This window comes from Elaeis guineensis, chromosome 10 (genome assembly GCF_000442705.2).
Source record: "Elaeis guineensis isolate ETL-2024a chromosome 10, EG11, whole genome shotgun sequence".
Taxonomy (NCBI): Eukaryota; Viridiplantae; Streptophyta; class Magnoliopsida; order Arecales; family Arecaceae; genus Elaeis; species Elaeis guineensis.
The window spans coordinates 76972070-76985153 of NC_026002.2; the positions used below are offsets into that span (position 1 = coordinate 76972070).

General features: G+C 38.0%; 1 protein-coding gene across 3 annotated transcripts; it reads right to left on the reverse strand.

The window, feature by feature from the left end:
- Positions 1-4520: 4520 nt before the first annotated feature.
- On the reverse strand, positions 4521-12540 carry LOC105034371 (D-xylose-proton symporter-like 3, chloroplastic). Of its 3 annotated transcripts, XR_830141.4 has the most exons (16): positions 12287-12540; positions 12084-12187; positions 11917-11995; positions 11691-11750; positions 11514-11580; positions 11301-11425; positions 9950-10051; positions 9447-9824; positions 9196-9243; positions 9025-9087; positions 8126-8206; positions 7792-7890; positions 7415-7552; positions 6416-6575; positions 5788-5873; positions 4671-5678 (listed from the first exon to the last, which is right to left on the reverse strand). XR_830141.4 is itself a non-coding variant. In XM_010909504.4 (15 exons), the coding sequence occupies exons 1-14, from the start codon at positions 12500-12502 to the stop codon at positions 6441-6443; spliced, it is 1695 nt and encodes a 564-aa protein (XP_010907806.1). In that variant the 5' UTR covers positions 12503-12539; the 3' UTR covers positions 4521-4759; positions 6416-6440. The 3 variants fall into 3 exon arrangements, 2 of the variants coding, with proteins under 2 accessions (XP_010907806.1, XP_010907807.1); XM_010909504.4 differs by lacking the exon at positions 5788-5873 and having other exon boundaries at positions 4521-4759; positions 12287-12539; XM_010909505.4 differs by having other exon boundaries at positions 4671-5873.
- Positions 12541-13084: the final 544 nt, after the last annotated feature.

The window sequence follows — 13084 nt, forward strand, 5'->3', positions numbered from 1 at the left end:
TTTTGGTCGGACCGCATGATCTTGTTTGGATGGATATATTATATTGTCCATATTTGATCGATTTTCATCAATCTCATTGGGACAAAGTTTTTTATATCATCTTCGTTTGATTGAGTTTTTATCGATCTCATTTGAATGGTAGATGATGCTCTAACTTGATTGTAGAGATCTGATCTCATTTGGATAAGAATTGAGACATTGAAGAAAACTTTATTGAAGACTCATTATCAGTGCACTATCTTTTCAGGAAAGAACTTTTATCTGTCTCCCGATCTCCATCAAGATTTGAGATTATGTTGATGACCCCAACAGGAGATTGATTATGCTCGACATCAATATCGACTTTCTGATGCTGTTCATTAGCCTAGCTTGGCCAATCTCAAACATATTTGCCAAGGTAATCTTAGCAGATCAAGACTTCGATTTCATCCTTGAGCTGTCGGTGTTCTTCAGCATCATGGCCATGGTCTCGATGGAAGTGATATTACTTTCTTTTATCTTTCTTCGCCCATAGAGTCCTCATGGGATTAGGCCGATGAAGATATCCCTACACCTCGATTTTCATCAGGATCTGAGCACAAGGAGGGGCTAGGGGTATAAGTGTCAAAACATTGAGATGGGTTTCTTGATCTCAGATTTTTCTAAGGTCGGCCAAAGTTGTTTCCTTACTGATCTCCACGGTCCTCTTCATAAGGCCACTTGTTCCTATTTTTTTCTTTCTTTGCCTATCGATTCAAGTTTTCTTCTTCCTCTATCTGAGCATACTTTCAAGCTTGGGTCAGCATTTCATCATAAGTATCCAGAAAATTCTTATTGAGGGAGAAGGTCAGATAGTTGCTTCAGAATCTTCGCTTCAAAATAGATATTACGACAGACTCATTGAAGTTTTTTACTTCCAACGTGGTGATGTTGAAGTATGCCACGTATTTTTGGAGAGATTCACCCTCCTGTTACTTGATAGAGAAGAGACAATTTGTATGCTTTAGATGATATCAATTGTTGTCGAAATAAGTGTCAAACAGTCTTATCAATTGCTCAAAAGAAGAGATAGACTCTGATTGGAGTCCAGAGAACCATATCCTCACTGACTTCTTGAGGGTAATGGTGAAGGCAACACAAAGTGGGGCACCAGACACCTTTTGAAGTCTCATAAGGGCTCTGTATCCCTCAAGGTGATCCAATGGATCAGTGGAAGCATCAAAGGATTCTACTATCGGTATCTTGTTCGAGAAAGAATCAGCTCATTTAAGATTTCTTGAGAAAAAGAAAATCACAAATTGAAATCTCTCTTACTCTGGGAGTGACCCCCAAGTTGTACTTCTATCAATTTCTTTTTAAGATCTTGAATCTTCTATTCAAGACGTTCCTCCCAACGTGGTCTCTCTCTGTTTGAAATAGATTCTCCTCCAAAAGATTGACCAGTCTGAGTGGGATGGTGATCATTGTGAGGATTGTGATGGATTGGTTGCTAACTATGCTGAGATAGAGCTTCTTGAAAGACTGCCTGTTGTTATTCTATGGTATGTTAGAGCTGTTGTACCGTTGCAGTAACAGTTTGGACTTATTGAACTAAAAGATTAAATTATTATGGATCTACTACAAATAGAGATGGGATTGCTTCTGATATGCCTTTTGGAGAAGACAGCGAAAGTATAGAATTATTTTGTGCTCTTCGATTTACCATTTTTCACAAAATTTTTTGGACAAGCCCTTTTTTTCTAGTGTCAATCTATTACTGTAAGGCTTCGAAGGAGAGATGACCAGATTGATCTTGATGACCAAATTGATCTTGAACTGAACTAGAGAGCTGCTAAAGGTCAAGTCGATGAAGACCATGAATGATCCTACAAAAGAAGTCCTAAAATTAATGGAGTACCCTCTGGTTTAGAATCCTCTGATGCTTAAATCAGTTAGGACCTTGAGAATAAATAATGAAAAATAGAGAACTAGAGATCAAGGAGTATAAATTGGAATAGAAAGAATTTAGATTTCCTTCAATGGGAGAATTGAAAAGAGTTTGGTAGAGTCTGGACTCTATGAGTTATGACTTATCTCTCGAAGAGTACCCTACCCTCCTTATATAGAAGGTGTTTGCTTAGGTCATTAGAAAAGTTTGTTAGGCTGTTATGAGTTTGTTAGATGGTTATAAATAACCATCTAAAATTTGTTATAATAGAATAATCAGCTGTAGAGAGGTTGTAAACTATCCTGAGCTGAGAAATAGCTATATCATAGCTGTAATACAATTGTAATATAGCTGGAAGATAACTGACTTGAAGTCTTACTAGCTGAGTGAGAGGTTGGCTAAAACTGATGTCCCACTAATGTAAACCGAACAGGTCAGTTGTCATAGCATCAAGTCAGTAATTAACCGATCTAGTTTTATATAGTGTTGGCGAGAAATATTTGACTTGCAAATCGATATGAGGCTGATGTGTTCTGATACTGCTACCTGTTAGAGATCAGCCTTCTGATGAGTTCAACTGTCGGTCTTCTGATGAGATCAGACTTCTGAAGAGATCTATTTTTCGATAAGTTCAGCTGTCGGGCTTCTGATGAGGTCAATCTTCTGATATGATCAGACTTCTAATGAGATCGGTCTTTTAATGAGATCCACAATTGAGACTTACATCGGTATTTTTGTCGATCTGAGAGCTCCTAAGTCCTGAGGACATTGACTGAGATGATATGACCCTACAATATCTACCATAACCAGTTATTTGACTCACCATTTTTAGGGACCAATTCATATCCCGTGAGGCATAATAATTGGAGGATGAAGTCTTATTTACTAGCTTACACGAGGACATATGTGACTTGTTATGTGGAGACTATTTTGTCAATTGCTCTATTTGATATTTTTTCTAAATTATTAGTGATCATATTTTCTAATTCGCATTGATTATTTATAATAGCTTTGCATAATAAATTTAAATTTATCGAGTAAAAAAATACAAATGTAAAAGATTTGAGCAACCACCCCCTCCGCATCCTCCCTCCCTGCTCAATCATATTTCTGCTGAGGTGAGAGAAAAAATAAAAAAATTATTTTTTCAGAATTATCATTCTAATAAAATAAATATTTTTGTGATAGATCCTATCACCCAACTTGAAAACATGATCAGGAGTTGACCCGCTTGCGAGTTTTAAAACACTCTGCTGAACAACTGCAAAATAGCATTAAGCCAATTACTTGGCACCCATATATGTTCCGTTCAGAGAATCATTAGCAGGCATCTTTCTCCTGTTGAAAGTGATTCTGTTTTGATGCTTGTTTGGCAGTATTCTCATCATGATTCTTTTATATATATATATATATTAAAAAAATAGAGAAGGGTTATCCCATGCCAATCACCTAATCTGTAATGCTGCACCATGCAGTCCAAATCAATGACTAGGATAACTTATCAAGGGTCCGGATTATACCATTCATATATATATAGTTTGGCGACATCAATCCCATTGGATCATACATTACATGTATCTCAAAGTACTCTAAACTCTTTCTTTCATCTACCAGCACAAATCTTATAGTAGCTATTGTGCAATCCAATGGCTCACATCATGAAAAAAAACGATGAATTATTTTTTCATGCAAATGATACAACCCAAACCCACTTATCTGATCCTGGTTTTTAAGTAGTATGACGGTGATTGCTGTGGCTTCCCTTTGATTCTTTCTCCAGTGATAATTGGAGAGGTTTGTAAGCTTCCTTCTCAACCTCAAAGTGTGGGACCATTGATCTAATAGATCGGAACTGGAGGTTAGCAGGATCGACAGTGCAACAAGAAGCTCGGATGTGTAATCCTTCAGCGCTTTCCTGCTGGACGTTGCTTGTGGCTTGTAAGTTGCGAGGGGCGACCTCCACAACTGCGTCCACCAATGGACGTGCAAGGGCTGATAGCAAGGTCCCGAACTGGGAACCGATCATGCGGCGAACTTGATGGAGCTGTCGCTGAGTGACGCGTGGAGGGATAGAAGGCACGGCCCCAAACTGGAAATGGCGCTTAATGAGGCGTGGCAGCATCATGGAGGCCCAATACGTTAAGTCGTTTGCCCTTTGTTTGGTCGCAATGCGCTGCTAAATATCTTCACCAGCATCATGGAGGCCCAATATTCCTTGGCTGTTTCTTCACCAGGTAAATTTTCTAACCTGAACCGGCTTCTCTCTTTTCGTGCCTGTGTGCACGTACACACACATGCACACAGACGTTAATCTTGGATCATCACATGAAGCTTGGATGATGATCTTAGCATGATGGATATGACATCTAACACGTTGCTAACTTAAGTGGTTCTTCACAGATTAGAAATGCTACATTTTAAATCATTTCGATAAATACTGAAACGTTCGGCTACTATTGTAGTCCTAAAGTGCAGCTGAGTGTAATGCCGACAAGAAATCCTATATGATCATTATTTTTTGTGTTTTTTGATTGACCTAAATGATCATTATTATCAAGATGTGATAGCAAAAGAAATACTCATAATTATAAAAAAGTTAATGTACACAGAGATGTACCAAAGATGAGGGCAAATACATGTAATTTACGACTCAATATTCTCCTTAAAAGTTGACAAATTTTAGTCCAAGTTCATACATGCATTTGTATCATCAATTTGTACATCTCCCGATTCTCCCACCCACTCTGATCTTATTCCCACTACCATGCTCTTGCACATATTTCCTCGCAACACCAGTTCTCAATTGACAGCATTCGTCTCCACCTTAACAGAAGGAAGAACCATACCTGTGAACTGATTGAATTCAAAATATGGAACAGTTAGAAAATGGTTCTCTTTTTAACCGTACAGCCTGCTATCATTCTGGCAAAAACAGAATGCAGCACAGATCTCCAAATGTCAGAATGAAAGGAAATTTATCTATCAAATTAGAATACTTCAAGCAGCAGAAAAGTTCCATAGCAATCACCATAGTAAAGTGTCAGTCTAAAGCGCCAGATCTGAGGACTTTGCCAAATAGATTCTGCTATAGCCATATACTACATTTGAAATAATTTCTATCCATCATCAGATCAAGCTACCAATCCTTTCTCAGAATTGCAAGGTGAACTAAACTCTGCATAAGCAAGTCTAAAACACGGCACCGGATACACGGCCGCAGCACTGGATATAACCAAATTATTTAAGGCATAGCATTGACTACAGAATCTTCATATAGAAGTCTTGTCAGTGAGACAAGAGACCCCATACAAGAGAAACGTGGCCAATGAGACAAGTAACATTTGTTCAATGGTTCATGCTTAGCTATTTGGCAAGGGATGATCCTATAATTTTAGAATTAGTATTGAGAAAGTGAATGTAGTATTACACTTACCCGCCATAAAGTTGTTTGAAAAGCCACCAAAAATATTGCTTGAGTTTATGCAGTTCAAGCACATAATGGATGGAAAAGCCAAACCCAGCAAAGAATCATTATTACATTGGACATATGGCACGTGGATCTATTTTTAGACCGAACCTAAGTTTAGGTAACTACTTTAAACATACAGCTCAAAGAGGCCTAGCAACATCATGGCAAATAAATCTTGGCTGAGTTTTGGCAGGTATAAGTAGATTTGGGGCCTGAGCAACCAGATAGCTCCTTCGACAGAGGTTTAGTTTATATTAGTGCTTTAAGCCCAGTGCATATGCTGCTGCTTAGACTGAATCAAAGCTGTCACATCAAAAGGGACGGAACAGCAATATTAAAGCTATGGAACCTCAAAGAAAAGGAAATCAAATCAAGCAAACTAGTGCCACAGCTTTGGCTTTTTTACTGGCACCTGAGCATGTAAGCCACGGAGTATCAGCTTGTTATCCTCATTTCCAACTAGAAGGTTTCGCAGTTTCAAGAGCAAGCATATCAGACCTGACAGTTCAATCCACAGTTGACGTTCTGAATTAATACTATCAAGATGGAGCACTACCTATGCTGATAAAATAAGAAACTCTATGACTAATAATTGCAAAAAAGACCACCAATGAACTCATTCATCAATTTGATCGTTTACTCACTATAGATGCCTATACCATCTAAATTACTTATATACCACATTCCTAAATTAACAAATAATGTCTTACTTTATACACATTTCTCACAAATTCGCCTTCTAGTCACATAAAACACCAAAAGCACATTTCACTCCATCAATGCAGTTCTATTTCTAACAGATGTATTCATATCCCTCCAGTCGTTTGTATAATAAATTGACAATACTAAGAGAAATTTTCACAAGGAGGCTAAAACAAAAGATGATAATCAACAATAAACTTTATTAGGTGATTTTATGTGTAGCAAAAAAAATAGGCATATAACTAGTTATTTTGGCAAATCAATAACAGAAATACTACTGACAATGCATGACTAGCATACAACTTACACATACTGCTGATTAACTAGAAGCAACTCACATGAAAAGAGGCAAGATGCAGGCCTTTATTTCAATATCTTGGCTTCAATTTCCTCCAAACTCAAGCCTTTTGTCTCCGGAACATAAAAGAGTATAAATAAAAGTGAAAGCAGTGCAATAGCACCAAAAAGGAGAAAAAGATTATCTGGTCCGAGAAGCTCCTGCATAATAAGATGCAAAACACAGGATAATCCCAGTAAAAGAGAAGGCTAAACAAACAATGTTTATCAGTGCATCTTCATTCTTTTATTTTGACATTGCAAAGTGATACAGCACTCTGTTGTATGTTAGTATCTCGTTCAAAAAGGCAATGACCAAAGAACATTATGATTGGTGATAGCATTTCATTAGCTACTTCTATACATAACATGCACAAGAACATCAGATGGAAAAGTTTAACTGCATTTCTTTCTCACATGTAAGATGGCATAAACTGTAAATTTCCACCCAAAACTAGAATGATTGGCTAATTTGGCTGAAGTAGGAGAGCTACTAACTCATTTTAACAAAAAACTAGTGCTAACTGCTAAGCATTAAGAAAAAGAATTGTTATTGCCAAATTCAGGTTTCTTTGCAAGATTAAGACCCAAATCCAATATCTGCAAGATGCCAATACCGTATATGAGTCTCCATGCAACATATATTTTAGTTGATAATGTAAGAAGCTTCGTTTAAACATGAAATCATCTCTATTTGTAGCTAATATAAACAAATGAAAACAGATCATAGAAGGTTCGCTTGCATCAACAATAACCTTGAATCCATGTGAAAATGTATTATGAATAGCATCAACCATCTAATCAGATAGCGCATTATACAGTCCTATGATCCTAACAATCAAATAAATAATTTGCAACAGACAGGATCTTAACAGGTGCATCACTAAAATATGAAAATGTTCAGGATTATTAAACTTCACTCAAGTCACCCGCCTACTGGTTTATATGTTATAAGCTGGCAATCCTGGCCCTTATGAAAAGAATTTTCCGAGTATCAATACCTTCAATGGTGAAAAGGCAAATGTTACTAATGCATTGGAGCCAAAGTTGGTAAGAACTGCAAGACTGATTCCACGCCCTCTTGTACGAAGCGGGAAAATCTCTGAGACCACCAGCCAACTAATTGGACCAAAAGATACCTAGAAATCATATGCAAATATAGCATGTTCAGTAATACAACAATAAAGTTAACTCTACAGGGGGTTGCACTTATGTAGTTTATCCTGATACATGACTTATATGTATAGTATAAATAGACTGGAAGATACATCACTTTGGTAACTGAGATATCCCATCCTCTGACAGCATTTTGAAAGCAATCATGTATGAATTAAATTAGCAATCATAGACTATTATGATACTGTGCATAATATTTTACCTGGTAAGAACCAACATAGAGAAGCAAAGCACCGACAGCAACCAGAGGGAAACCTCCAAGAATTTTGTAGTAAGCAGCAAGGAGGAACAATGAAAGCACCTACACTCAGAAATTAACGAGATTAAATCATGCTCTTCTTTTCTTCTTTTTTTTTGGGGGGGTGGGGGGAGCAATTTGAATTATTACTTGACATAGCTTCTGGTGCACATAATGCAATTAGTATTCCGAAAAAAGAGCAGGTATAGCATTTCTTATCATCCAAAATCACTAGAGAACTCAATGATATTAAATGGTTAACAAAGTACAAAATCATGAAGGAATGACAAATACGTACAATTCCAACAACACCTCCTATCAATAAAGGACGCCTCCCAAGGTTATCAACTTTTAAAACAGCAATCCCAGTCATCAGCAGCTGCAGGGAGAGAGCAGATAATCTATTATTTCATAAGCAACGCAAACACTAGTTCTTTACATCTTAAGCATTGGGTAAGGACCATAAAAAACAAAATGAACAAAGAGAAGAGCCCTTAGTGGCAAAGAAATACATAAATAGCAGAAATATCACCTATGAGCATGATAATGTATGAATGATGTCGTGTAATTGTGATAGAACAACCAACAAGCCTCTTTTCCTCAAAACAATCAACAAACCTCATACCATAAGTGCACAAACAACAAGAAAGGTAATTCTTTCACAACTAATAAAAAGATAAAGTGAAGAGAAGTACTCATATTGAAACTGTTAAAGAGGCAAAATACGAACCCCATGTCAATTCATTTCAGAGAATGGAATGAATATAGAGCTTAAAGGATTACTAAAATTAGAAGTATCAGATCCTTCTAATCCTTTTTCTTTCTTGTCCTTCTCTTGCTGAACCATACCCATGTGCCATACCCATACCTAGTCCTGAGTATCAAATGTAGATAATTTGGAGTAAAACATAGGGCATGGGTAACATAGATCAAATCTAGTTTCCATTTTGTTTTGCAGCTTTGTGTGTGATCTAAATATATTTGATGTGATTATTTTTTCTCCACACCCTGGAAGATTTATAAACTCAAAGTGGTAACAAATCATCAGCCCAATGATTCTATATAAGAGGGAGAGCAGTTATCAAATGGAATCTGCAAACTTTGTACATAGAACACAGGATCACATCATTAAGCTAGTCAAGTATGAATAGGACAAGCATGAGGCCAACATGAGAAGAACAAAATTATCAACCTTACCTTAAAGATCCCAATCACAACTGAAACCCTTGCAGCATCAGAAGCAGCTGAAAATCCAGCACTCTGCAAAAAAGATCCAGCAATGATGGTTAATAACAGAATCAAATTAACAGTAATTACCAAAGCCTTTTTTGCTTTCAACAACATAAAAGTTCTTGTTCAATTAAATACCTGAAGAATGGAAGCAGCATAGTATAAAACACTTGGTTGCCCTGTTATCTGTCAAAAATTTCTAATTCACTTAGCAACAGGAATTTTATCATATCTCTAAATTCAAATTCATAATCCAATTGATACAAATTAAGAGCAATCTATTGAAGTAAAATACTAAGCACTAAAAAAATCTCAGGCTAAAAGAAAAAAAAAAAAAAGAAAAAAACAACTAAAAAAGTATCTGATATATGAGGTCAATAAAGCAACACCTGTTGAAAAAGAACCAATCCTCCCCCAATTATGAAGGCCTTCAAACTTGCTCCTTCAAACATGTCCCAGAAACTGGCTTCTTGTTCTTGTTCAGCAATAGCAGCCTTCAGGGAGATCAGAGTGTCATCTATTTGTCCCTCAGATACTTCATCACCAGCTGGACGACCCCTTAGTTTTCCTAAGGCATGGATAGCCTTGTCTTTATATTCCTCCAAGGATCCTTTACCTTGAACCGCCCTGAGAAGTAACCACCTTGGAGATGGTGGCAAAGACCACATGCCTATCCCCATTAAAACTGCAATTGGGGCACTAAAACCATACATGTAACGCCATCCTCCGACAGCACTAATCTGAATGCTACCCACAAGGTAACCCAACTGCATATAAATTCAATGATCACTTAGCTAAATGGGAAACCTTTTTTTTTTTTTTTTTCACTTTCGACACCGTGGGGGTGGGGGTGGGGGGTGTTGCTGTAAGTCTAGAAACATAAAAATAATACCAGTATCCCAAGAACAATGAAGAGCTCCTTTAGAGAGATCAATGTTCCACGTATCTGTGAAGGGCAAGTTTCAGCAATATAGAGAGGACCACCATGCATAGCCTGTGGTAGGGGCATCATGACGAGTCATACAAGCTCATACAAATTCAGGCTCTCAAAGAATAGATCATAAAATGTTAAGTAATATGAGTATTATTGCATGGGGTAGGCTAGACATAAGCAAAATAACAGTCCCTCAACTTCAATTATTATAGTCATGATATAATGCTAATTTTCACTTAGAGAAGGATAATGAATGCGGATATAGAATAACGAACTCATCTTAAAGTCATACTAGCAGTAATTTTCTTCCAAATGCCTTACGAACTTAGTCCAAAATAATGCATGTACAACTTGATGATTGCTGAAAGTTATCTACATTTCTCCAATTTTGGACTACATGACACTATGCACAGATTAAGCAAAATATCATCTAAGATGTGCTCTACAAGCCAAAAAGTTTTGGGATAGGCAGTAGGTTCCAAGTATTGCTGGTGGACTTAGAATGTTGCTCTCTAAAAACTCTGAAAACATGGATGTAGAAATGACACATTTGCTTCTCATTATAGGCTAACAGAAATGTCGATGACAACATCAAAGATTAAAAATTAAAGCTGAGAACCACTTCAAAATGCTTTTAACTAGATGCTTTTCAAATATGGTAGCTAATGGGAAATTTCATTTTACCAGATCAATGAAGGTGAAGAACACCATGATACCACTCAAAACAGGGGCTTCATGTTTGGATAGCCCTCTTGGTGGGATATTGACTAATTATACAAGACAGTAAAGTACATGTATGTATAATGACACTTGATTTGGGACAGTGCCACAGTTTCTACTTTGTTGGATCACATGGAGCTTAAGTTGGTTTGTGGTCTCAACTCCAGTTCACTTGTTTGAGATTGATTGATTGCTTTGGGGAAAAATCAATTATACAAGAGCACTAGCACTTTAGCCCCTTAATACTATGATGGGAAGTTCAAAAAGAAATGAAGCGAAGAATCTCTAAATGATGTTTGCTCACTTAAATTAATTTGTGAATATACTGTTCTTTGTTACTTATGATTCTTTTTGGACTAAAGGCTCTAGGTTATCAAGACTGATTAAAATGTCTTAGATTTTGCTCTTTAGGAAGCCAAACTTGTACATGTTCTATCTTTTCTGTCCTTTTGTCACTTATTAATCTGTATAGAAAGAATAATTGAGATAAATTTACATATTCATTATGATCTTTTTCATATTTTTCCTGCATAAGTATTTCAACAAAAATTGGCAGGCATGATAAGAGCATCAAGCTGGCTTTACTCACCAGACCTATACCGATGCCGTAAAGAAATCGACCTATAATAAGAACAAAAAGGTCAGGTGCATATCCAGTGATCAAGCCACCAACCAAATACAGTGCAGCTGCTGTGATCAGTTCTCTTCTTCTTCCTACGCCACAAAATTCCAAGGAGTAAGTACCGAACTACTAAGTTAACAGAAGGGTAAAAAATTAGGTATGCATCCAGGAAAAAATTACCAAGAAGATCTGCAATAGGGTATGCGATAATGGAGCCAGCAAGAGCTCCATAAAGGGAGCCGCTGACCTGAATCCCAACAGAATTAAGGAAATGAACTAAGCAACCCATCCATTAAAATTTTGGGAAGTCCATGCAATATAACACCGACAACCTAAAAAAGCAGTCCAACACATTACCACAAGCCCGAGCTGTACAGCTGAGAGATTGAACCAGGTAGTCCCACTAAGCTCTGCAGACTATGGAGAAATCGACACTATGAGAAAATGCTACATAAACACTGACATTGGAATCCCTGATAAAATAACCTCAGCAAATTCACACGGTCAATCTTTTTGCAGGGAAAAAAAGCTTTTGGACGAGGCATTAACAGTAAATCAGTGATTCGACACATTCTTGTCTTACTTGCAAAGAGATGGAAGCTCCAGAGGTAGCCCCAATGTCGTAACCAAACAGGAGGCCCCCCAATGCCGGAAACAAAAATCTACCAATTTGAAACAAAAGCAACCATTTTTAGTCATTCAACAGGATAAGAAGTTCGCAGAGAAAACAAGAGAAGCCGCGGCGCTCACGGTTGAATGACGGAAGACCAGGTGAAGGCCTCCTCGGCACCATCCGAATCCACTGCGTCGCCAGAAGAAGCTGGGGTGTAGTCCCCCTGCGCTTGGGCACGAACCTACTCCGCCAGACAATTCAAAAGAAAGGGATCAAGCAATCCATCTGAAGCAAAATAAGAAATGGCGAAGGGATAAACGGATGGCGACGATGGATATACCCCGGATCTGGGTGCGGAGAGGAGAGGCATCTGGTTCAATCCGAAGGGTTTCGTCTTCTTGACGGGCGGAGACGGCGGCGAATTAGGGCGGTGGCGGCGGCGGCGGCGGCCGCCGGATTCGCCGTGGAGGAAGAGTTGGTGGTGGTGGGTTTTGGCGGGTTCCAGTCGAGATGGGAGCAGCGACGCGGAGGTAGAAAGGGCCAAAACCCTCGCCATTTGATATCCCTCGCTTCCTAATAGGAGCAAGAAAAGGTTAAAAACTATAACCTCGCTTGCTTTTTTATTACAAGAAAGGAGACCCCGCTGGGGCCGCCACCGACTCCTATTTTTCTTTTATTAATTTTATTTTATTATTGATACAACCCATCTGTAAAGCGGCTCAACGAGAAGTCGATGATGGGGACGAGTTGAATTTTCACGCGAAAGTGGAATCAAGCTTCCTTCGCACGAATCCACCGTTGGATCACCAAGTGCACAGCTCTCAAAGCTATCGAACTTCTCCATTCCACTTGCACACAGCGGGCAGTGGATGATCCAACGGTGGATTCGTGCAAAGGAACGATGCGACCTCAGTCCGTCCATACTTTATTACACGAGTACGAAGGCTCGTATGGGGATGTGAATGGGCGATGGAAGGTGGAATCAGAGATGATCGTGAACATGGCCTCATGTCTAAGCTCTACCATGTTTAACCAGTCAGTCACTCGGGCTACACGACGGATCGAAATTAAATAATAATAAAAAAATATTTAATAAAAATATAATAATAAATTAAAAAGTAATAATTTTCAATTATAA

Excerpts from the sequence above, each read along its gene's own strand:
- LOC105034371 (XM_010909504.4), bottom strand. The coding sequence starts at position 12,502 with ATGGCGAGGGTTTTGGCCCTTTCTACCTCCGCGTCGCTGCTCCCATCT. Across the intron at positions 9,825-9,949 it reads TCATTGTTCTTGGGATACTG|TTGGGTTACCTTGTGGGTAG; the intron begins GTATTATTTTTA and ends ATTTATATGCAG. Across the intron at positions 7,891-8,125 it reads TAGGAGGTGTTGTTGGAATT|GTGCTTTCATTGTTCCTCCT; the intron begins GTACGTATTTGT and ends TTCTGAGTGTAG.